Source organism: Gossypium hirsutum, chromosome A08, assembly GCF_007990345.1.
Source record: "Gossypium hirsutum isolate 1008001.06 chromosome A08, Gossypium_hirsutum_v2.1, whole genome shotgun sequence".
NCBI lineage: Eukaryota > Viridiplantae > Streptophyta > Magnoliopsida > Malvales > Malvaceae > Gossypium > Gossypium hirsutum.
Window position 1 is genome coordinate 118048254 of NC_053431.1, and position 25824 is coordinate 118074077.

The 25824-nt window shown below is 31.9% G+C and overlaps 2 protein-coding genes across 6 annotated transcripts; one reads left to right on the forward strand and one right to left on the reverse strand.

Annotated features, from left to right (window-relative positions):
- The first annotated feature begins 12571 nt into the window (after positions 1 to 12571).
- On the forward strand, positions 12572 to 16980 carry LOC107926992 (probable LRR receptor-like serine/threonine-protein kinase At1g63430). Of its 2 annotated transcripts, XM_016857947.2 has the most exons (13): positions 12572 to 13016; positions 13236 to 13374; positions 13495 to 13566; positions 13656 to 13799; positions 13898 to 14047; positions 14536 to 14652; positions 14738 to 14802; positions 15030 to 15278; positions 15374 to 15579; positions 15673 to 15805; positions 15889 to 16046; positions 16154 to 16369; positions 16519 to 16980. In XM_016857947.2, the coding sequence occupies exons 1-13, from the start codon at positions 12932 to 12934 to the stop codon at positions 16762 to 16764; spliced, it is 1980 nt and encodes a 659-aa protein (XP_016713436.1). In that variant the 5' UTR covers positions 12572 to 12931; the 3' UTR covers positions 16765 to 16980. The 2 variants fall into 2 exon arrangements, with proteins under 2 accessions (XP_016713436.1, XP_040930839.1); XM_041074905.1 differs by lacking the exon at positions 12572 to 13016 and having other exon boundaries at positions 13472 to 13566.
- Positions 16981 to 23067: 6087 nt separating this feature from the next.
- Positions 23068 to 25771, reverse strand: LOC107926904 (uncharacterized). Of its 4 annotated transcripts, XM_016857853.2 has the most exons (4): positions 25320 to 25723; positions 24797 to 24992; positions 23985 to 24202; positions 23068 to 23560 (listed from the first exon to the last, which is right to left on the reverse strand). In XM_016857853.2, exons 2-4 carry the CDS (start codon positions 24850 to 24852, stop codon positions 23517 to 23519), a joined length of 318 nt encoding a protein of 105 aa, XP_016713342.1. In that variant the 5' UTR covers positions 24853 to 24992; positions 25320 to 25723; the 3' UTR covers positions 23068 to 23516. The 4 variants fall into 4 exon arrangements, 3 of the variants coding, with proteins under 3 accessions (XP_016713342.1, XP_016713340.1, XP_040930840.1); XR_001692334.2 differs by having other exon boundaries at positions 23985 to 24992; positions 25360 to 25754; XM_016857851.2 differs by lacking the exon at positions 24797 to 24992 and having other exon boundaries at positions 25320 to 25771.
- Between the last annotated feature and the right edge of the window lie 53 nt (positions 25772 to 25824).

Genomic DNA, 25824 nt, shown 5'->3' on the forward strand with positions numbered 1-25824 from the left:
CGACTTCGACCTCGTGCATCACTGCTTTCCCTTTTTGCTTCGAGTCGCTACTTTTCTTTACCGGTTCAACTTTTTTAGAATAGCATCGTCCACTTCGAGTAAAATGACCTACCTCCCCAACATCTTCAATTATGGCTTTGGACTTTTCAACTTCCGGTGTAACGATATTAACATCATATCTCCACGGTACTGTTTTGTTGTCCTTATACGGAAAAGGAGATGGTACTTCAATTACCATCTGTGGTTTCAATGGCTCTCTCATCGCGTCGTAATAAATTACCAACGGTCGATCAGCACTATAAGGGGCCCTGATGATTGGCTATCAGAGACGCATACTTCTCTTTCGTTGGCATCTTCACTCTTGTTAAGGACCTTGATCTCCTTATTATTCATCCGGTCTTGAAGTAACCTTTTAAAGTCCTCGCGCGACTGAATGTCGTGCCCAACAATCTCATGAAAATTGCAAAAACTTTGACCTTCTTCTCCAAAAACTCTATCAGGGTGACAAAGCAATCCTTTCTTAACCAGTACCTCCCAGATTTTCTGCAGATGCGTCCTTATTTCCGAAACACATCTTCTGACTTTCCATTCGTCCACTTTCCCCACTATGCTCACATCCCTTTCGGTATGGTTAGGGAATGGGTTCCCAGTTGCATTACTGGCACTATCGAATCGTAGGATACCTGCATCAATGAGTCCTTGAACTCTTCTCTTAAAGGCTAGGCAGTTTTTCGTGGAATGTCCCTGGTTTCCCGTATGGTATGCACAACTAGCGAATTGTATGTTTTAACCTCAGCGAACTAGTATGGAATATGCAATGAATGAATGAATGCATGAATGTCAAATGACTATTAGTCATGAAAGAAATGCAAGAAATTGGTGTTAATTTCAAGATAGCCCCTATTTAGGCATTTCCTTAATCAAAAGAGTCTATTACACAACGTTTCGGTCACTCGTGTAATTGACTCCTCTATTAGAAACCCCTTTTTGGCAACCAATCTCTAATCAACCCTTTCCTAACAAGATGTCTATGATGCATGATGAAAAATAGAAATACAGACAAACAACATTGGTTAGCAAAACACATATGATCAGAGAAAAATTGTGGAAAATCTAACAAATTAAGTTACTTGGTCCAATGGACTCGATTCCCTTGCATAGAAAGCGAAAGTGCAAAAGGTAAGAGGCGTTCCTCCCGTGCACTTATTTTGGTGACTACTAAACAGACGGAGGTTCAGCATGGCTCTAGTTGGATGGCTCGTATGGTTCACTATATGCGGTTTTGGTTCTAGATAGGCACTCGAATCATCTGTACTGTCATCTACTAAGATTAGTACAGAGCCTCGGTCATGGCCCATCATAGGCTTACGAGATCAATTCGAGGGATTACATTTACTTATGCCTATGCGGAGGGACAAGTTAACTCACGAAAGCATAAGTCATATGTAACTCGAAAGTATTCACTAGCCTGTGCGGAGGGACGAGTTAACTCACGAAGGCGTAGCCTTTACTTTCACTTAAACGGACGGAGCCCGGGTATAGAGCTCATGTTATGCAAAGATGTATGTGCACGGTGTGTGGGGAGAAACTCACAAACCTTTACGTTTTATTTAAAAACTAAACCAAAACTAAAATAACAAAAATTTAAAGCTGAAAAACAACCGAATAAAACAAGTTAGAATATATACAACACGATGCAAATGCATGATTTTTTGAAAACAAAAAATTTGAGGATCACGACTAAATGTTAATTTGAACAAGGAACTTTGAAAATTTTGACAACGCGAGTTTAATTCCAGACACGACTCTCAAAAAGGGTCCCCAGTGGAGTCGCCAGCTGTTGCGACCTAAAAATTGGGCACGGGCGCTAGTCGAAGTAATTATTGAAAATTTGAAAACTAAATCTCGATTTTATTTGAAAAAGGAGTCGCCACCGATCTTTTTTTTCTAGGTGTGATCGGACACCTAATAAATTCTCTTTTTAGAAGAAAATTTTATTTTTAAATTTTCTAAAAAAAAGGTAATTTTAGGTCTACGTAAGAATCCAGAGAAAATTCGAGTTCGGGAGTCGGTTACGCGCGAGGAAGGTATTAGCACCCTCGCGACGCCCAAAATTGGTATCTTGTTAAACGCGTGTTATCTTAATTTTCAAAAATACGAGTTCAATTTAATATTTAATCGTGATCCGATTGAAACACGAGAATTTCTTGTTTTGAACACACGAGAATTTTAAGACATAATATTTTTTTTAAAACCAAAATTTATGAAACACGAGATTTTTTTTTGAAAACACGAAAATTTTCAAAACACCGAAATTTTTGAAAACAAGAGGATTTTTGAAATACGAAAAATTTTGAAAACACGAAAATTTTTGAAACACGGAAATTTTTGAAAACAAAAATTTTTGAAACACAAATTTTTAGAAGACACTAAAAATTTTGGAAAATGGATTTTTTTTTGAAAACACTGGATTTTTTTACACAAAATTTTTGATTTTTTATTAAACACGTATCGTATTTAACACGAATCGGTGATATTCACTCAACATAGCAATGAAATCAACGAATTAGTGTCAAATCGATTCATTGTCTTATTTTTAAAAACACGAATATATATTTTTTGAAACACGAGAAAAATTTTTGAAGGCACGAAAAATTTTGAAAAATAGAAATTTTTTTTTGTAAATATGAGACTTTTTTTTTAATATTTTTTATTTTAAAAAGGGCGTATCGATTTTAACGCGAACCGGTGATATTCACCCAACGTAGCGATGAAATCAACGATTTTATGTTAAATCGATTCGTTGCCTTATTTATTAAAATTATCTAAAATAAAATAAAATTAAAATTGAATTAAAAATATAAATACCAAAATATAAAAATATAAAGATGCATAAAATGTTAATAATATTATAAGGAAACAACATAAAAATACGATGGTTAAATTTAAAATAAAATAAACGAAATTACCGAAAAACTCCCGAAACACGAGCTTCGTCGAACGGGTTACACGAATTGAAACTTTTTTTTTCTTTTTTTCTTCTTTTTCCTTTTTTCCTTTTTTTCTCTTTTCTTTTTTTCTTCTTTCTTTTTTTCTTTTTTCTTTCTCTCTTTTTTTCCTGGCCTGCTTCAGATTGGGCTGGGACTGCTGGGCCTGCTGGGATTGGGCCGCGCGGGCTGCTGATGCTGGTGGGCTGCTGTGGCCTGCTTCTTTTTTCTGGGCTGTTTTTTTTGGGCCTTTTCTTTTTGGGCTGCTTTTTTTTGCTTTGGTTTTTTTTTGGGGCTGATTTGTTTTTTTTTGTGTTGTTTTTTTTAATTAATTTTTTTTGGGCTGTTGGGTTTGGGTTTGGGTTGCTGCTGGGTCTTCTTGGGTCACGGGTCGGGTCGGGTCGGTTTGACCCGATTGTTAAGTTTTTTTTTCTTTTTTCTTCTTCTTCTTTCTTCTTCTTCTTCTTCTTCTTCTCCTCCTACACGAACCCTAGCGGCCACCACCGCTTGCGCCGCCGCTACCTCCTCCGACGCCGGTACTCTTTCTTTTCTTCTCCTCTTTCTCTTTTCTTCTCTTTTCTTCTTTTTTCCTTCGAAAAATCTCTCTTTTTGCAAGTTTTTTTGATTTTTTTCGTGGGTGTCGGGGTTTGATTTTGGGGTTTTAAACCCATTTTATAGTTGATATTTGCTTCCTTTTTGCAGGTGGTAGGTGAAGAAGGAGCAGCCACCCATGTTTATGGCCTGAAAATCTGAGAAGTGGGTGCCCCAAATCACGTAACCTGTCTGAAGGACCAAATCACAAATGCAGCAAAACTTCTGGGGCTAAATGTAATTTTTAGAAAATTTAGGATTAAAATGAAATTTAATGAAATTTTAGGGGTCTAAGTGAAATTTAAAGAAAGTTTAAGGGTCAAAATGAAATTTAGGAAAAGTTTAGGGGTCAAAATGCAATTTTTATTTTTTAAAATTTTTTTTTGAAATTTTGAAAATTAAACACAAATTCTAGTCGGACAAAAATTTAGTGCTTACAAGAATATTTTATTATTATTTGATCTATGAATTTAGCCTATAAATAGGCTCTTTTACGACCTTAGAAAATATACACCCATTAGAGATTAGAACTCATAACACATTTAGAGAATTTTGTGTTTACGTTTTGTGGGTTCTTTGTTTTCGGGTTTTCGGGGTTTAGTTTTTATCTCCATCTTTTGTACTCTTCGTTCTTTTGCCATTATAGTAAAATTATCTTTTCTCGTGATTTTTTATCCTCTTTGGAGCGGTTTTTCCACATTAAATTTGTGTGTTCAATTTCTCAATTTATTCTGCTATTTTCTTGTTCGTTACTTAATCGGGTTAAAATCCTAACAAAAAATATTAAATATTTTTAAATATTTTTTTGTCCAAGTTTATCTTGGAAGTAGTTTATTAAATATTTATTAAAAATATTTACTTTTAGAATTTTTAAATATTTGTTGGTGTGACAAAATGTCACATCAGCTTGAGGTATATGTGGTTTACTATATGTCGTTATTTGATTGCTTCGCTAGTCAAGTTATCACTCAATAATAGAAATTGATAAAATTTTTAATAGAAATATTAGTTTACTTTTTGTTCTAACATATAGAGATTAATTTGCTCATTTTTTAAGTAGAGGGGACAAAATACAATCTGAATCCTAGTACAATGCTTTTATGATACTTTTACCTAATCCAAATTAAAAAAAAAATAAATCATCAGTTAAAAATACATGTGGATGAAATTTTTAATAGAAAGATCAATTTATACTTTTTTCACGTACAAAGACTAATTTATTTATTTTTTAAATAAAAGGAATAAAATGTAATCTACCTCCTAATATAAAAGCCTCCACAATACTTTTACTTAATACTTATTTTTGAACCACTTGCATCTTATAGCTATCACATAATCTAAGTAGGGTGACATGAAGTGAGGCTGGATGCATCCAACGTCCATGGAGGAGATAATTGTTTTTAAAATTACACATCTATAATAAACTAGGACAAGTGACAAGGCAGAGCATACATATTGTAATGAATTTGACAATATCCTTCCCCACCCGCTCTACTGCTATCTTTAAATGATGCTTTATGAGACTTGAAATTGTATATCATAAAGCTTCCCCATTGCTCTTAATTTGAGCTTTCCCTTTGAAACTACTCAACCTATTAAACTCAGCATTGTGACAAAGGGCCCTTCAAGCTTAAACAAACACAATGTCCATGTCTAGCGTCACCCAGTGTTTGGATTTGTCAATCTATTTTTATGCAAAAAGATTTTCACCATGACATAGCAAACCATGAAAGGCAAATTCCCCATCACAATAATTAAAAGAAAACACCTAAAGTTAATTAAATTTAAATGGGCCACAATTACCCACATTAATAATAATTTACATTTAATTATATATCATTTTCTTATGGTCAATCCAATAAGTGATGAGCCCATCCGGTTCCATGCACCATGTCTATTCATTTATAAATGTGCTATTTAATTATCCTATGGTTTTTTTAAAGTCATGAAAATTCCTTTTATGCTGTTTTGAGTTTTGGGATATTATTATTATTATTTGAAGTAGGAGTAGTTATGTGTCCATGTCTCTCATAGCCCTCACTGCTGGCCTATGAATCTTATGGATGACAAACTATACAATTTTGTGACTTCTTTTTTTTTTTTTTTTTTTGGTTCTAGGGTCAAAGGCATTTTTGGCTTTTGGTTGAAGCTTGGACAAAGGAGAAGCTTTTTCTTTTTAAAATGCTTTTTAGTTTAACAACATGACTTTTAGGTAAATGAAAAAAACTTTATTCCCTTTCAATACTTACAGTACTTGATTTACATAGTTTATTTTGAATTTTTATATTATTTTTTTAAAAATTAATTGGCTTACTTATAATTTTTTTTTAGATGTTTAAAGAGCATTTTCTTTACAATAAACCAAAAATTTAAAGGAAGACTTATTTTTAACAGTATTTTTAAAATGGATAATTATTCTATACAAATAAAAAAACTTCACAAGTATTTGTGTTGATACCATTTGGTTTTAAGCTTGTGGAGTTTTTTCTTTTTAATCCATTAACAGTCAACAAAATAATTATTCTTTTAAAGTTTCAAAAATATATTAACTTGTTTAGATAAATATAATAGAAAATTTAAAATTTTTTAACTAATTTCAGAAAATTTAATGAGCTAAGTAACTAGAAACGTTCAGATTCTTCATTATTTAATCCTTTAGTTTTCCTCTTTTGCCACAACTGCGTGTGGAGTAATGAATTATTGAAGGAAATAACATAAAACGGCCTCATGTTGCAGCGGTGGTCCAGGTGAACTATATATATATATATGCATGCATGCATGCATTGAAATAACTTGGAAGTTACTTGCTTTCACATCTTGTGGGTAAACTTGAAACACAATCATTACTTTTATTCCTTTTGATGTGATTCAATATATGATAAATATTCTACTTGCCGACCATATTCCTCAAAATATTTTACATATATATATATATTTGACTACGAACCATCTATAATATAAGTGGAAAATAATAATATTCTATAATATAAGTGGAAAATAATAATATTCTATAATATAAGTGGAAAATAATAATAATGTAAAAATATATTTATAAAAATTTATATCGAAAACAAAACAAACTTTGGTCGAAATAATAAATTTGAGTCTGTGTTAGATTTTGATGTTTTAGTTTAAATTCCGTCAAATCATTTTGGATTTAAATAAAAAAATAATTTATATTAGGATTAAACTTGTTTGTGAGTTGAGTCAGGTTCGTGTTGGGTCTTGATAAAATTTTAAGCCCATTAAATAGACTTGGGCTGAAATAGAAAAATGAGCCTAAAATTTTGCCTAAATCTGACCCAGATAAAAATACTAAAACCCAAGCTCAGCTAGACTCAAGTCTCCTGTATTAAATTTTTTATATTATTTTTATATAATTTTTAAATATATATATAATACACTAAAAACCTTAAAATTAATGTTTCCCAACAAATTGAAAATAAATTTAAAAAATATATAATTAAATAACACTAAGATAGATATAATTTAATAAGCAAATACCTCCAAAATAGTAGCAAAAATTAACAATAAAATAAATGTTATACAATATCAAAATAATAATAAAAAAATGGTTGCAACATAATAGTGAAACAACAAGAAAACAACATTTTTTTTAAAATTTGAGTTGGGTCAGGCTAGGCCGAAAAAGCCTTACCCATTTTTTTTTGTCCAAACCTATTTTTTGAGCCTATATTGTTGCCCAAACCCTCCCATTTTTTAGACAAGCCTTCAGGTTTAGCTGAGTGGCTTGGTCCATGAACAAGTCTAATTAGGATGGTTCTAAAAATTAAAGTTTTTAGGCATTAATAAAATTTTATCACATCATCCAATTTTAAAGACATAGAATTATTATTATACACCCTAATATATTCAACCTACTCTCTAACTCTAATTAATTATTTAAAAACATAAATAATTACAATAAAAAAATCCATAAGTAACTTATATGATTTTGAAATTAAGGGATTTATTTTACAAATTTTTAATCCCATAGTTTGTTGCCTTATCATTTATAAAATTTTGATATTATTAAAAAAATTTCTCAATCAACAATTTCATCCATAATAAAAATTAGAATACAATCATATTATTAAAAAGAAAGGTCAAGTTTCATTTATCTAATTGTAAATCCAATCATTGTTAATCTCAAGTAAGGTTTGTGAATTTTTTTTTGGTTAATTTACGATTTATAATTTTAGATTGCAAAAATCAAGAATTGTTTTTTATTATACATTTTTGAGAAGTAAGAATTTTATTGAAGTGAATCTTCAATAACAAGAATTGTGTAATTTTTAAAATTTTTATGTTATTTAAATTTCTTTATACTTTTCATATATATTTTACGGTTCATATTTGGGATTTTTGGATGTATGTCCCTTTTAATAATGTCGTCTCCAAAGCTTAAGCTTCATTATTTATTTGGGGGTGCAATGTGGCTTGCCACTACACCTAACACTTAGGTTTTGAAATAATTTAATTAAAATATTTAGAGAGTGAATTAAATATGAGTGAATGTATAATAATAATTTTATGACTTCAAATTTTGGTGATATGACGAAATTTTATTAATGTCCAAAAACATTAATTTCTAAATCTTTATCCCATTTTAAAATTTTACTTTAATCATTTTAATCTAACAATTTCATTAAAAAAAATTTCCTTCTACTAGAAAAACTAAACTCTTCCCTTTGTAGATGTACCCAAATACTTACCTAAAAATTTTGAAAACAAGTGAAATTCGTTAGGGAGAGTAGGTAGGTGGCATGATTTCCGACACTAATTAACAATACATATTCAACCTAACCTATCATCCTATAAAATTGTCGGCTGCCATGGCTTAGTTTTATCCAAGGTTTCTGAAATGCATCATTCTATTCCTGATTTAATCGATGAAGATATATAGATTTTAAATAAAAAATAATGAAAATGATGGATGATATTTCTTTTCTTTTTCTTTTTAGACAAAAAAAAATGAAAGATCTTTTGCAAGAAGTGCAATGTATAAGGTTGTGAGTCGACGATGATTAGAAAAAGGAAAGTAAAATTAGGTTAGGTTTAAGGACTTTTGTTAGTTGTAGTGTTAGATGGTGGGACAAACGCCACTAATCACTGTCCTACCTCATGGATTCAACAATCAATTATCACACAAACTTCAACTTAGGGCTATGTGAAAATATATGATAATTAAAACTTTTGCCAATTGCCATTATTTCACTTTTCATCCTTTGAAAACTGTAAATATAAGTTTTGTTGACATGCATGATTAGATTCAAGTTTATAGTGATTGTTTTTTTTATATGATTATCAAGTGATTTTTTTTATTTTAAAATATTAAGCGTGCAGATCCAATAAAAGAATTTTAAAGGTTAACAACTAAATATAAATTTTGAAATATAAAAAGGATGAATGTACTTAAGGGGTCTTTTTATTATAGGGATCTGATCAAATTAGCCATTCTATTATTAAATGGATCAATGCAATTCCTGCACTATTAAAAAGAATCAAATAAGGTCAAACTGGAATAGAATTAACATTTATTGTTTAAAAAATATCATTTATTGTTTAGCGTAGTTGAAATTTTTAAAATTTTTATGATTTTGTAAATGAAATCTTTTGCTAGGGATTAAATTGTAATTGAAAAAATAATTTTCTAGACATTTTTTATGCAATAAATGCTAACCCTATTATAATTTGGACTTATTCGATTCTTTTTAATAGCAATGAATTAAATTAATCAATTTAGTAATAAAATGATTAATTTGATCTATTCCCTATAATATAACGACCTTTCCAATACTTCAACCCCCTCTCTATATATATACACAGTGTAGAGTATAATTTAACCATTAATTTAAGCACCCACAATTAAGAGGAGTATACCAAGATTTATCAAGAAAAAGGGAACCGCATCAAATCATGAGCAGTCTTGGTTTTAAAGCTTTTAACCAAACTTAGGAAATTCTTTTTTTTTTCTTGAACCAACACTTATAAAATTCCTGTTGTTGAATCCAGTTAGAGAGTGAAGGAGACAGCTTATCCAATCCCACAGTGCCAAGCCATTAATATAGGCATACATTTTTGGCTTCTCAACCATTAAATTAGATTTAGGATCGCCCAAAAAGTTTTGAAACTGAAATGATACTTTGATTTTGCTTTTACCAAAGATTATTATATTGTAAGGGAAAAGTGGACACCAAAGAGGAGGACCAACCTTATTGTCTAAGACATTAAATCTCACGATTGCAGAAAAATGGCATTAGAAAAAGGGCCAATTCTGATGAGGTGCTGCTTGCTAAGGGGAACTAATTAATGGCAGAAATGTGACAATAAGCCATAAGGTTAAGTGACTTTTAATTAAATAAACACAGCTTTAATTTGACCCAAATTTAAAATGGATTTGAGAGTTATGTAGTTAAGTTGGGGTTATCGGTGAAATCCGAATAATACGTTAAGATTTTAAATTGATTCATTTAAAATGAAGTGAATTTTTTTTTTTGAAAAGAGGATGTAGGGTGAGATATTTAAGATGGGTCTTTTTTTAGACAGTCGACATAGAGCAAATATATTAATTGCTTGCCCTTGTTGTCCCGCTTCACTATATGAAATTGTTATTTTACCATTATGTAGTTATAACTATTAAAAGGGTAAAAATGTGTTTATAAAAAAAGTCATGTTTGATGTTTAAATAATTTTTCTTGAAAAATTATATTTAAATACTTACTTGCCTTTAAAAATATTCAAAATACTAGAAATAACTAAAAAAAATTTAAATTGAAGCACAGCGGCATGAAGTGAGGTTGGATGCATCCAACATCCATAGAAGAGATAATTGTTTTCAAAAGTATACATCTATAATAAAGTAGGGCAAATGACAAGGCATAGTATACATTCTATAATGAATTTGACAATATCCATCCCAATCCACTCTATTGCCATCTTTAAATGATACTTTATGAAACTTGAAATTGTATATCATAAAGCTTATCCATTGCTCTTAATTTGAGCTTTTCCTTTGAAACTACTCAACCTATTAAATTCTTTTGCTTGGAAGCATTGTGACAAAGGGCCCTTCAAGCTTAAACAAACACAATGTCCATGTCTTAGTGTCACCCACCCTTTGGATTTATCAATCTATTTTTATGCAAAAAGAATTTCACCATGAAATAGCAAACCATAAAAGGAAATCCCCCATCACAATAATTAAAAAGAAAAACCCTAAAGTTAATCAATTTTAAATGGTCCATAATTTCCCACTTTAATTATATCATTTTCTATTCATGCACCACGTCTATTCATTTATAAATGTGCTATTTAATTATCCTATGGTTTTTTAAAGTCATGAAAATTCCTTTTATGCTGTTTTGAGTTTTGGGATTTTATTATTATTATTTGAAGATAGGAGTGTTTGTGTGTCCATGTCTCTCATGCCTATGAATCTTATGAATGACAAACTATACAATTTTGTGACATTTTTTGGCTTTCATTTTTTCTAGGTTCAAAGACATTTTTGGCTTTTGATTGAAGCTTTTTCTTTTTAAAAACCTTTCTAGTTTGACATGATCAGTTCTAGGTAAATGAAAAAAAAATTATTCCCTTTCAACAATTACGCATTTCCTGTACTTAATTTACATAGCTTATTTTGAAATTTTAAAACAAATATTAATTGGCTTACTTATAATTTGTTTTTAGATGTTTAAACAGCATTTTTTAACGTTTAGATCAAAAATTTGAAGGAAGCCTTTCATTTCTAACTAAGTTTTTAAAATGGATAATTATCCTCTACATTATTAATCGAGTAAAAAACATTCCACCAAATGAGTTTGTGTTGTTGCCATTTATTTTAGGTTTGTGAACTTCTTTTTAACTATTAACAGTGGACAGAATAATTATCCTTTTAAAATTTTAAAAATAAATTAACTTATTTGGATAAATATGATAGAAAATTTAATTTTTTTAACTAATTTCAAAAAGTTACTCAAAACCCTATTCAAAATTTTACTAAAGATTCAATTTTTTTTAATTCATTTTTGTTTAATACATGTGATCTAACAAGAAGATAAAAAAATGAATTCCTCAATGCAGTTTTATTTAATTTCAATATATCTTTTTATATTTTAGGTTATATATGAAATTTCAGTAACTTAAATTATTTTTCAAAATAATCACAAATACTAGAATTTTAAAAACGATACATATAACAGATTTTTAAAATTCTAGCATCTTAATATAGCTTGTGCCCAATCTATTTCTTACTCTATCGAGTTGTTATTTAAATACTTATTATACAGAGTTGTAATATTGTACTATATGAAAGAAAGTATGTGTCTTAACTATATCAACCATCGTAATTCACATTTGCAATTTATTGTAGTATAGTAAGAACGGTGAATATTACATTTTATTTGTTATGCATACTCAATGTTTATTCTATTAAATTTTATGTTTTATCACATGGACCAAGTATGATAGCATAAGATTTTTAGCCTAAATTTATGATCCAATAAAGTCTGAAATCGAGTTGTCTAAAATGATGGTAAAAGTATTATATAGACCCTTATAATAAGAATCAGATTACATTATAGATAAAAAAGTAATCTGATACAGAATAGCTAAATAATTACAGAAGGCATGTCATGTACACGTCATGCTAACGTATATGGACTAAATTGTCTATATTTTGAATAAAAAGAACAAAATACAATCTATACAAAGATTTTCATGATACTTTTATTCCAAAATAATTAAATTATTTATATATATTAATTTTATAATTTATGTTGAGGTTATTATTACTCCATCCACATTCAAAATGTAACACTATGTTTTTTCTTTTTTTCTCATAAACAATGGCATCAATTAATTTTGGAGATGAAAGAAAATTATTAATTTTGGAGATGAAAGAAAATTATAGTTATTTATGTGATGTTGAAAACCAAATCTAATTTTACTATTAAAAAGTCAAAAACCAAAACAAAACCTCCCTTTGAATCTAAGTTTTCACTCACATCTGTTCCTTGTCTTGTTTTAATTTACTCAAAAGACTTCACTTTTTCTCTACTCCTTAGTATCGTATTGTCTTTTTCTTAACAAGTGATTTGCTTTCGTGGGTGGTTGCAATTTCTTGAATTTAAACCCACTACTCTAGTATTCCTACCATCTTCATTTCTTCTTTATTTTTTGTTTTTGCTTTCTTTCATTTTTTTTTTCTGTACTTAACAAAGCAACCCCATTTTTCAGCTGATTACTATTCAGTGTCTTCATAAACCCCGCATCTTCTACTCCCTTCTTTCTTTCTATTCTTTCTGGTTTCATGAATTCTACTTGCCGGTCATAAAACAGAGTAGAAAACTATGAGACCGTACATTTATTTCTTGCTTCTGTTTCTTGGCTATGGAGTTTCTTTAGCCACTTGCAGTTTTTTCCCTACTAATGAAGGTAACTAGCTTTTTTCTTTTTCTTTTGTTTTCCAAGGTAGAAGTTGGTTTCTCGGAAAATGTGGGTAGATATAAGGGCTTTAAACTGTTATTCATGTCTTTCACAGTATTCAAATTTATTCTTTTAGATTTCTGTTCTTGAATTTTAGGGGATTCCCATAATTCTAGGTTCAATATTTCTCACTAAGCTGGGAACTTTCTTTTTCTTTCTTTTTAAAAGTTTGGGCTCTTACAACATTTAAAGAAGCTATATATGAAGACCCACATCTGGTTTTGTCAAACTGGAATGCTTTGGATGCTGATCCATGTAACTGGTTTGGGATTACTTGTAATCCAGAGAGGCAACATGTTACAAAGATGTAAGTCTATGATCTACCAACTTTTCCAAGTTCTTTAACCAGTTTTGATCCCATTTAAATGGTGGATATCTACCCAATTTGATGCCTTTTTTCATAGTCATGTCTCTCCTTGTGTTACAGAAACATAACCGGTTCATCTTTGAAGGGATTTCTTGCACCAGAAATAGGCCAAATTACCAACTTGCTAAAACTGTATGTTTTTCTTAGTCTTTATTTGTTCAAAATGATGCTTTTGGTTCAACTTTTACAATGGTTGATGTATACTTTCATGTGTTTTGTAGAACTTTACATGACAACAATCTGATTGGAACAATACCTAAAGAACTAGGCTTTTTGAAGTCCCTCAAAGTATTGGATTTGGGGATGAATCAACTGACTGGTCCTATTCCTCCAGAGCTAGGGAATTTGTCCGGTGTGACAAAGCTGTAATGAACATTTCATGTGTTTTGTTATAAGGAAGTGGTTTTTTTTGTTTGGCCCTTTATGCATTTTTTTCATATTTCGGTTTCCTTTGTTATCACAGAAACCTTCAGTCAAATCGGTTAACAGGGAGCCTGCCGGCTGAACTTGGGAATTTAGAGAATCTTCAAGAACTTCTCCTCGATCGAAATAAGCTTCAAGGAACTGTTCCTGCTGCTAGCAATTCAGCATTTTCAGCCAAGATGCATGGAATGTAAGCAGAATATTGTGAAAATGGAATTACGTTCTATTGATCTCTGAAGAACAATTCTATTTGATGAACTTCTCATTAGGAAATATGCCCAATATACCTTCTTAATGAACAGTTCTAGTTTCTAGACATATAATTCTGGTAGAAAACAGTACTATATTTGTCGGTGTTAATCCATCATCATTGCAAATTCTGAAAATAAGCCAGCGGCAACTGTCTATGCAAAATGCAGAGGATGAATAGCCATTAAATAGAATGCCAAATATGCTATCTAGAATTATACGGTCGGATACGGCAAACTCTCAACTTTACCTACTTTCAGAGTATATTTTTCACCCTTAGAACTTGAATGCTAGTTTAAAGTTAAAAGACCACTGTATGGGGCCATAGAAGTTGAAAATATTGCAGGCTTCTTCTCTAGAAATTTAGCCACCCAAGTTAAATCATGTTACTATTTAAGAGTTGATCGCTTGTAATTCTGTTCACTTCAGGTATGCCTCTCGTTCAAACTTAACTGGACTTTGTCGCTCATCTCGGTTAAAAGTGGTGGATGTCTCCTACAATTATTTGGTTGGAAGCATTCCTAAGTGTTTGACAAACCTTCCAAAGTAAACTTTCTTTGCCTTTGTAATAGATCCATTTTGGCTTCTTTTTTATCCAGTTGCCTCATGTTATCCCATATGATTAATGCAGCGCAAGCTTTCAAGGGAACTGTCTTTGGGACAAAGATGTTAAACAGCGTCCTAGCACACAATGCGGTATGTATTACATCTTACCTTTGGCAGTGGCGTGGATGATATTTGAACAAAAACTTATGTCCTTGGCTAAGTCAAACTGACTATTATCGACATCTTGAACTTCAAAATTCATGAATTTATTTATTTATTTTATCACTCTTAGTTATGCAAACTGATGATTTTATGACCATTAGAATATTTCAGTATTGACACTGAAGTAATTGACAATGACAGTATTCCTTATTTAGGTGCTTTTCCATCCAAAAGTCACCAAGTACCCAAAAGTAAGCATCGGCCTACTGAAGATGTTCCAAAGCATCAGAAAGAATCAAAACCTACCTGGCTCTTAGCTATTGAAATCGCAACAGGAATCACGGTGGGTTCTCTCTTTCTTGTTGGCCTCCGTACTGCTTTCCATAGATGCAATAGCAAGCCTGCAATCATAATCCCTTGGAAGAAATCAACGAGTGAGAAGGAACAGTTGGCGGTATATGTAGGTTAGTTTGCTACCTGTGACATTATCTGCTGCTCAAATTAACTTCGGTAGTGCACTCTTTGAAGCAATATCGATTCACATTGTGATTTTCTGCAGATTCTGAGTTGTTGAAAGATGTGAATAAATATAGCAGACAAGAGCTTGAAGTAGCTTGTGAAGACTTCAGCAACATTATCGGTTCCTCTCTGGACAGTTTGGTCTACAAAGGCACCATGAAGGGTGGTCCTGAAATTGCTGTGATATCCCTCTCCATTAAAGAGGAGCACTGGACAGGCTACCTTGAGCTATATTTCCAGAGAGAGGTACTTGTTATTACATTTAATAGTTTCGGTGAATAATGTGCAAAACTTGGAGTGATCTGGTTCTGGGTTTTTTTGGTTCAAATTGCTATTCAGGTGGCAGATTTGGCAAGATTGAATCATGATAATGTAGGGAAACTACTAGGATACTGTAGGGAGATCAGTCCATTTACAAGGATGCTTGTTTTTGAATATGCATCAAATGGAACACTTCACGAGCATTTGCATTGTAAGCATACTCTTTCTTGCTCTTACATATAATGATAAACATTTTTATATTGGTACTTATCCAAGTAATTGATTTTAATGCAGATGGAGAAGGATCCCAACTATCTTGGACAAGACGTATGAGAATTATTCTCGGCATTGCTCGAGGACTCAAGTATCTTCATGCAGAACTTGAGCCACCATTCACTATATCAGAGTTAAACTCTAGTGCTGTGTATCTTACAGAGGATTTTTCCCCCAAGGTATTTCCTTACCTTTTTTATTTATGAGCATCTAATATTTATATTCATAATGAGGGATACTCAAGTTAGGATCATTTCGACCTTATTCTTGGTATCTGGTGATGCAGTTGGTTGATTTTGAAAGTTGGAAGACTATTATTGCTAGATCAGAAAAGAACTCTGGTTCTATTGGCAGCAATGGAGCCATGTGTCTACTTCCCAGTTCTGTGGAGAATCGTCATCTCGATATCCAGGGAAACATACATGCTTTTGGCATACTTCTACTCGAGATAATCAGTGGTAGGCCTCCATTTTGCAAGGACAGAGGGTCTTTGATAGATTGGGTAAGCAATCTTTCTAAATGCTGTAACATTTTTTATCTATGTTACTCGTCGGAGTAACATAGAAACTTATATAATCTTTGCAAACAAACAAAGCTTTTAGCTTTTTGATATGCTCCGCAACATTTAAGTTGCTTCCCTACATATTACAGGCCAAGGACTATCTTGAACTACCGGAAGTAATGTCTCATATTGTGGACCCTGAACTAAAGCATTTCACATACGATGACCTCAAACTCATCTGTGAAATCATAAGCCTTTGCATTCATCCAGACATTTCGAGACGGCCATCCATGCAGGAAATAAGCCTCATGCTCGAGAGCAGAATTGACACGTCGGTATCTATTGAGCTCGAGTCATCTTCTTTGGCATGGGCTGAACTTGCTCTTTCATCATGATTAATTGAAGCTGCTAACCACACTATTAGATCAAAATACATACAGTTTTATCCTTTTTTTTCCCTTCCTTTCAATCTTTGTAAATGCTGTACGCCAAAAGAAACATTTGGGGTTCATCTAATTACTGAAAAATCCCACTTTCATTTGTATACCTTGGATGTTTTCAGAATTTTTTCTTTTCTGAAAATAACAATACAACTGGTTTAGTTCTTTTCCCATGGATCAGTGTACACTCAGTTTCACTATATATGTAAATTAAGCTCGTTGTCCCCACTTATAAAATGAACTTGTTGGCTGTTTTTTTTGTCATATGGAATAGCAAAAAGAACCCATTAGCTGTGGGCTAAGGATTTCGAGTTACTTTTTCTGTTTCGATTTTGGTAAATCTCTTTTCGTCTTTGCGCATTGCTATTATTTGTTTCTTTTCTCCTTTCTCTATGGCCGATTTCCTACACGATATGTTTATCAAGCTTTCTTTCGTGGAGGAAGAAGGCATTGTGGTAGAAAATGTCATCCCGAGGTGGACCTATGGGTGGTGGGGAAGCTTTCTGCTCCTAAAACAATCAAGGAGGAGGTGTTTTCCGGGTTTTCAAAAATGTGTGATACATAAATAAACTTGTGGTTTTCTCTGCACTTGGCCCAAACGTTTTTCTGTTTAAGTTTGGCGAAATGAATGATAAAGGAGAAATTCCTTAAAATGGGGTTGTGGAATTTTGATCCGCATATGCTAGTCCTCAAGAACATTGAAGGGACTTTTGGTCCAAATGATCATAATTTATCACTGGTGGCCTTGCGGATATGTATTTACGAGGTACTGGTAGGATGGGTGAAGCGATAAATAGTTGTTCGAATTGGACAAGTTTAGGCTGACATCGACGCGATCTATTGGAATAAATCATGTGGGGGTTGGACAGAATACATTGTTATGCGAGTACACAGTGATATCACCTAGCCTCTAGGCGTGTGATTTTACTTGGATCAAAAGATGATGTGTCCAAGTGTTATGCTTTGGTCAAATATGAACGATTAGCAACGTTTAGTTATAAGTGTGGTATAATTGGCCACTTGGTGGATTCTTGTGTGATGTCAAAAGGCCCTTGCAATGAAAATTGTGAAGTTTTCCAATACGAGGGATTGGATGTGTGTGCCTCTATTCGCAAGATCTTCTAGGGGCATTAGTATCCAAAGAAAACGAAGGGTGGAATTTTTTCCAAAAGAGTGTTCGAGCGGTTCAACTGCAAAGGATGATAATGGGTCTTTTGTGGAGGGCAATTCAACCTCTACGCATGAAGAAGGGAGGGAAAGACCGAATATGAATGTTCAAGCGGGAGCTAATTTCATTTCGAGTTCCTCCTTTGAGGGGAAGGAGAAAACTTTCCGAGATGGAAGGAAAAGAAGAGAGGTGCAAGGTTGCTTTGTTCCGGTAGCTAGATCTTCGATTAAAAAGCCTCGTGTCAATACAATGAAAATAAAGGGTCTAACAATTCGAGTGTTGATAATTTCACAACCAAAGTAGAGGAGGCTGATGATCAACCCCGATGTGAGCCATGAGGATTTTATGTTGGAATTGCCAAGGGCTTGGGAACCCTCGAACGATTCATGCTCTTTCAAGGCTTATAGCCTCAAATGACCCACAATTATTTTTTCTACGTGAAACTAGGCTGTTGGATAATGAGGTTGAAAGCATAAAGCGTCAATGTTTGATGCATGGTTGTATCCGTTTTAATTCTAATAATAGATCCAACGACCTTTTGCTTTTATAGGTGTTAATTTTTCAATAAGGCTATGTTTGTTTGTTAATAAAATATTTTCTGGAAAATAATTTTTGAAAAATTATTTGCTTCATTTCCACTTTTCTAGTGTTTGGATGAACCTGTGTAAAATATTTTCTGTTGTTTGGTAAATTTTTGAAAATATTTCATAAAAATTGTTTTAAATTAAACAAATATATATTTAAGAATTTATTATATTTTTATTGTTTATTTGAGTTTATTATTATTATATATATATTAATAAATTTATATTTTAAATTATTTTTACATATATTGCAATGATTTATTTATGGGTAAACTAGATTTTAAGTGCCAACTAGATTTTAAATATATCTGTTAATACATACTTCATCCGGCTAAATTATGTCTGTTTATTTCTTTCTCTCCTTTTTACAATGCCAATTGACTTTTCTAGCTTAATAATTTTTCTAGACAAAAACTGCAACTAAAATTTGAAATTAATTACCAAATAATATAAGCAATTTCGTGCTAGAAAAATCAGAATCTTTTATCTTGTAACAATTATTTTCACTCAATTGGCATTGTAAAAAGGAGAGAAAGAACTTTACAAATAATACAATTTTCACTCAAATACATAATTTAACTGGATGAAGTATGTATTAATAGAATATGGTGAGAGTGGAGGAAGATTTTCCGAAAAATATCTTACCGTTTAAAAATCTGTAAGACATTTTCCCTAAAATCCCTTCTTATTTTCCCGTGTTTCTGAAAACGTTTTACAAATGTAAGTTATTTTCAAGCAAACAAACACTGGAAAATCAGAAAAACAATTTCCGAAAAATATTTTCCTCGTAAACAAATGGACCTAAATTTAATTTTTTACTCTCCTAATCACATTGATGTTGACATTAAGGTAAATTGTGGATTTTCATTTCGATTTATAGGTTTCTATAGCCATAACATCCCTTCTCAAAGGATTTATTCTTGGAATTTAATTAAATCACTTAAATGGGCTTCAAATAAACCGTGGCTTATAGGTGGAGATTTTAATGAGATTCTTAATGGATCAGAAAAACAAGGTGGTAAGAGGCCCTAAGCCCAATGTCTGCTTTTTGTGATGCTCTCAGTGAAGTAGAGCTAGTGGACATCAAGCCCAACTATGGACGTTTGACATGGACTATTAAAAAGGTTAATGCAAGATGGTTAAAGAAATGTTGGGTCAATTTGTGGCCTCTTTAGACTAAATAGGATCTTTTCCTAATATTTGTGTTTCTAATGAGCCACATACGGCGTCAGATCATTTCTCAATTCTTTTGGATATTGAAGGTTTGAGTTAGAGGATTGAAAGATGAATAGAAAAATGCCACATTCGTTTTGAGGAGTGTTGGGCCTCGAAATTGGATTGTAGCTTGATTGCATTGACAACTACGTGAATGTGTTTTTGAATGCTCAATTTGATAAGCCTTTTGAGGCTAAGCAAATCTTAGTATCTTCGAAACAGATGACCCTTAACAAAGCTCCTGAGTTTGATGGGCTGAATGGTTTGTTTTTTAAGACAAATTGAGATGTGATTGGACAAGGTAATATCCGTTAGTGCCTAGATTTGCTGAATGGTAACATGGATATGGTTGAAGTGAATCAAACAATTATTGTCTTGATCCAAAAAGTGGCCCAACTAGATGATCTTTCTAAATTCAAACTTATTAACTTTTGTAGTTTTGTCAACAAGTTAGTCTCAAAAAACACTAGCTAACCAATTGAAAGTTATTCTCTCTATGTGCATACATGCGAATCAGAGTGCTTTGTACCAGAAAGAATGATACAAGATAATGAAATTTTGGCTCATGAAATTATCCACTATGTTCGGTGTTCTAAGAACAGTTCGAATAAAAGATGTGCCCTAAAGCTTGACATGAGTAAAGCTTATGATGGAGTGAAATGGAGGTTTTTTGGAGGCTGTTATGACACAAATGTGATTCTTTAATAATTGGACTCGTTTAATTATGAGTTTTGTTTCAACGATGTCATACTGTATGAAGTTTAATGGCCAACTTACTGACTTTTTTCGTCTTGAAAGAGGGTTGCTATAAGGTGACCTATTATCCCATTATTTGTTCCTCTTATGCATGCAACGTTTATTGGCCTTGTTTAAAAGGGCTTAAGATAACAGATTGGTTAAAGGGATTCAAGTTAGCCAATAGGGGCTAAGGGTGATCTGTCTCTTCTTTGTAGATGATAGTTTTCTTTTTCTTCGGAACAAAGAAGAGAAGGCTAGAGCTGTAAAATATATTTTGGCTTTGTTTGAGAGGAACTCGAGGTAAAAGATTAATTTGGAGAAATCTTCGATCTATTTTAGTCACAATACTCGTATGAGTCTAGAAGTCTTCTTAATTTTGTTCTGAAAGTTCGTGTTGTTGAAGATCTTGACTCCTATTTGGGTCTACCCCTAGTGGTGGGTAAAAAATAAAACATGCCTTTAAATGGGTAGTGGATCACATTTTTAAGCATGGCCAGAGTTGGATGAAACATCTTTTTTTCTTATGGTGGTAAGGAGATTTTTATTAAATCAGTATTACAAACTATTCCAACTTATACTCTGAGTATTTTTCTATTGTCGAAAGGTATTACGGATGATATCACTAAGGCCATTAGGAAATTTTGGTGGGCAAAAGTGGGAGCGGATAAGGGTTGAGCGATGTTAGGTTAGAAACAAATGAGAAAACCCAAGGGTATCATGAAAATAGGTTTTTAGTGGCGTTTTTAAAGCTTTTTGCCACGTTTATAAAAATATAATAGTGAAACTTGAATAGCCACAAAAAATGTCGCAATAAAAACTATCGTAGAAGATAGCAGTGTTTGTCCAAAGACGCCACTAAAGGTAAAAATAGTTTGGGACATTGGCATTGGAAACGTCACTAATTGCAAACCCTTTCACGGTGTTTGTCATTAAAACGTTGCTAAGTACATGAACTTTTTGTGGTGTTTGGATGTACAAATGTTGCTGAATGTAGGACTTTTTGAGGTATTTTAAAGGAAAAACGCCACTAAATGTATTTTATTAAAAATTACACCACTAGATTTTTTTTTCAAATTTACGGTGTTTTTCACATTATTTTATAAAATAATATATAATTCATAAATTGCAAATATTACATATACAAATTCTTGAAATGTACAAGTTTTGATAAATCAAATATAATATACATTAAAATTTTATACAAAGATTTCACTTCAAATACAATGTAAAACAAAATTAACAAAGACACCCCTATTACAACCAATATCAAGCAAACTATGAGGTCCAAAAATATTCATGCAAAAGAATGAAGCTAAGTAAATTTCTTTACAATATCTCAGTTCCCTAACCTACTTCTTTCTTTCTTTTAAAAGAATCAACTGAGTGAAGACATCTTCAAGTTTCTTTATTCGAAATAATCATTAATTTATCCTAAAAAAATAAGAACATAAGTTCAAGGCAGAAAGAGAAAGTATCATATCTGTTGATACACAGTATCAACCAGAGTGAAAAATAGGAAGACAGGGTGGTCTTGAAGAAGATTTTGGAGTAGGGAGATAGAAGACTTTCTAGAGAAGAATATAAGCCATGTGTTAAAGCTGAATGCAAATAATGACAATATAGAAAGATAGCAAAGCAATAAGAAAGAAAAATAAAACACTTAGGGTAGTTGTAATTGAGTAGAGTTGTAATGGAATAGAGCTGTAATCAGTAATTCAACTATTTGGTTGAATGGAATGGAATAGAACTGTAATAGTATTCTTGTGTTTGGTTGAATGGAATGAGGTTGTAATAGAATAAGAAAAAAAACTAAAATGACCAGAATACCCTTAACAAAATTTTTTTAGGTAGATGATTATTGTTATTATTATTAAATTTTAATAAGATTATTATTAAAAATAATTTAATAAAAATAATAAATAATTTAATCATATTTTAACATAATTATTGCTAAATATAATTTAATAAAATAATATATAATTTAATAAAATTCTTAATATAATTATTATTATATGAATTAAAAAATTATAATATATAATACTATAAAAATAATATATAATCTACTTTATTATTTTTAAACTGCACTACATAATGTGTTAAAATATCATTAGTGAAATAAATAATTTGATTATTCTACAATAAAAAATAAAATATAAGAAGTAATAAATAACTTGAGAATTATATTTCACATCCAAACATAATATTCATATGTTCTTGGGAATGTTCCTAGAATAATTTTCAAGATTGGAATACTACAATATTTTTTTCTCTAGAAATCATTAATGAGATAATACAATATTTTTTTCTCTAGAAATCATTCACTATAAGATTGGAATACTACAATATTTTTTCTCTAAAAATCGCCATTGTAGAAGGACATGATTGAATGTGCAGAGGTTTTGCAATCCATCCCTAGGTTAAAGTAATGCGTTAATGAGATAAATTGATATCCTTAAATATTCTATTCAGTTTCCCCATAGTTCTCATATTTAATTCAACCACCAAAAAAAAAAGGGGAAGAAAAGAGAAACTGTATATGAATAAGACAACAAATGAGTGTATGATAGGAGCTGGTATTTACATTGAAAATATTACGAAATAACATCATCAGTTTCCCCAAAATGTGATTCTACCCAGATCCGCCCCTCATCACTCTGATCAATAGAACATTTTAATAGCAACCAAAAGATGAATAAAAAAAAGGGCTGCCATGACAAAAAAAAAAGGCATTGTAATAAGCAACCAAAACAACTGTTGAAAATGCTTCCTATCATTTGTAACACGAGCAGTAACAAGGAAAAATCAACCGACTTGAATAAGATGAAGCAAATTGGCATTGATGAGATATTACTTCTCATGTGCCAACATAGGGAACTAGAGTTGATATAGGAGCACCATGTGAATATCTCCATTGGTCACATACTGAGCATTTATCCAGTTCCACACTGTTTTCCAAGGTGCAAAACTTGCAGGACCAAAATTTGTACTTGGTGCCAATGTCTCTAGGCCTTTCCATGCTGCAAAGCTTGCATATTGGGGCTAATGGCTGCAATGTTTTCACATCAATGATATGCAAAGTAAGTTTCCAAGATGGGGCATTAAAAAATATATATATTTCTCAGGAGGCAAACAAGTAACACAAAGCATCTCTCACTGTAAAAAAAAAAAAAAGCAAACATGGTCCATACCAATATTAATATATCATGGCCTGTGGACCTCAAAAAGCACAATTTCATGATTATTAAGAACAACCAAAGCGAAAAATATGTGGGCCAAATACCATACAGGATAAGGATATACAACTCAAAAACAGGACCAAGCATGCCAGCGTGAACATTATCAATATAAATATCAAAATGTTTCAGCACATAAAATACAATATAAAACATGAAGATATGTGTTAAACAATATGATATCTCTTTATAAGCAAAGTATTTGAATGAAATGATATTGGTGTATGAAACACTTACTGGATTCAATAAAGTGCATGATTAGCACTCCCACACCGCAGATACTCAATCTCTCTCCTCCTTGATCCAAGTCCAAATGATCCTGTAGAGTATCAGCACAGCTTTTTTCATCCCCAGCAATGTCAGAGCAATGGGAACCACACCAGATATCATCCTGCAATCTCCTTTCAGCAGCCATTGCAACTGCTTGTATAAGACTAAGCGCATCCCTAATGGTGCTGTCACCACCAAGACATTAAAACCAGCATGTTCTACTTAAATATAGATTCTCCAAATTATCTTCATATATCAAGATCTTTAGGATACCTAAGATAAAAATAAAGGTGCATTTCTTAAAACCTTAACTAACCCCTATTTAATTGTAATAATTCCAGAAACACAAGTAAATAGACAACAATAAGGAAACATACAGAAGGAACACTGATTGAGCAAAGATCAGTCCAATTTTCCAAGTAAGACATCCATCCCAAATGGATTAAAACTAACATAGGGCTCAAATATATTGTAACCAATAATCAAATTATTCAACTAACATAAGCTCTCCCTTTTCCACATAGATAATGTTTAATCGTGAATCCATATATAGGCACATCCTGAGAACCTTCAGTCACACTTAATAATGCTTTCTTAATGATTTGATCCTCACACGCCAGAATCTTTCATTTGATAGGCTTATATGGTTCTAACACAATAGCACGATCTTAAACAAGTCTTAACAGGAAAATTAGTAATATAGACATGAACCATCCATAAAACAGCATTTGGCACTGGAAAATGATGATTAGGGACTATCTAAAAGAATGGAAATGGACCTTTCTAAGCTCATCCTAGAGCTTGTAAAAACTAGCATTATGAGGACCATGAGCATTATGGCAAAGCTCGTGAAGCATTGTATCAAGAACTTGATCGAAGGGATGAAAATCCCAATCCCGATTCGGTCTTCATAACCTTAACTTTATGTGGATGCCAGCTCCCACATTTAGTCCAAACAAAGCTGGATTATTCGGACTATCAATATGAAAAAAAAATCAAAACTAAATTCAGTATAATTTTTGAAAGTCAAGCCAAAGTAACTCCTAGTATGATAACTCAAAGCATGCAAACACTTCACAATTCTTTCAATGCATTATTTTCCTTCGGCATCATGCTTCAGCATTGATAAAACACATCTCAATGCCATAAAAGAAAAGCGCTTGAATTTCAGTAGTATAACCGTAAATACCCATTCTTCCATCAATCATAATTGAAGAAAAAGAATTCAGCACAATTGAAGAAAAAAATCATTTTCTCTAACAGAATAAAAGATACAAAAATGAATAAAATTGATAAAGATACCAGAATTTTGAGAGGAGCTTGACCCTCCATTTATGCTTACACATAATGGGTTGAACTTGTTTGGCTATTTTCTTTAAGATTTTTTTTTTGGCTTCTTCTTCTCCAGGTTTCCTCTTCAATGCTTTGATTTCCCAGACCTTGTGCAAATCCCCCAAATTCATTTTCCTTTTTCAGATAATTTTGGGAAATATCAAAACCCTAATTCAAATTCCTAAAAGGTTAAAACTTTAGGGATGAATATGGTTAAGAAGGCTGGAAGGAAATGGGAAAAAGAACGAAAAGAGAAGAGGCTTCAGACGTGAGGAAGGGAGAAGGGTAAAATTGAAACTGAGACACTCTGAATGGCTATTCTGTGGGTAAGGCGCCGAATGCTATTCAGTGTGTTTAGTGGGAATAGAGGCTGAATTGAATAAGGCTGTAATGACATTACAGCCAACCAAACATTGGTTTGGTGGTGGGCTCATTGAATTGGGCTGTAATCTATTTCTATTACACTCAACCAAAC

What these genes read in the sequence shown, in the direction of transcription:
- LOC107926904 (XM_016857851.2), bottom strand. Translation starts at nt 25,480, where the DNA reads ATGAATTTGGGGGATTTGCACAAGGTCTGGGAAATCAAAGCATTGAAG. An exon ending in AAGCTCCTCTCAAAATTCTG is followed by an intron (nt 24,203 to 25,319) that starts GTATCTTTATCA and finishes TGGTGGTGACAG; the next exon opens with CACCATTAGGGATGCGCTTA. An exon ending in CATGCACTTTATTGAATCCA is followed by an intron (nt 23,561 to 23,984) that starts GTAAGTGTTTCA and finishes AAAACATTGCAG; the next exon opens with CCATTAGCCCCAATATGCAA.
- LOC107926992 (XM_016857947.2), top strand. Translation starts at nt 12,932, where the DNA reads ATGAGACCGTACATTTATTTCTTGCTTCTGTTTCTTGGCTATGGAGTT. An exon ending in AGGCAACATGTTACAAAGAT is followed by an intron (nt 13,375 to 13,494) that starts GTAAGTCTATGA and finishes CTTGTGTTACAG; the next exon opens with AAACATAACCGGTTCATCTT. An exon ending in TTGTCCGGTGTGACAAAGCT is followed by an intron (nt 13,800 to 13,897) that starts GTAATGAACATT and finishes TTGTTATCACAG; the next exon opens with AAACCTTCAGTCAAATCGGT.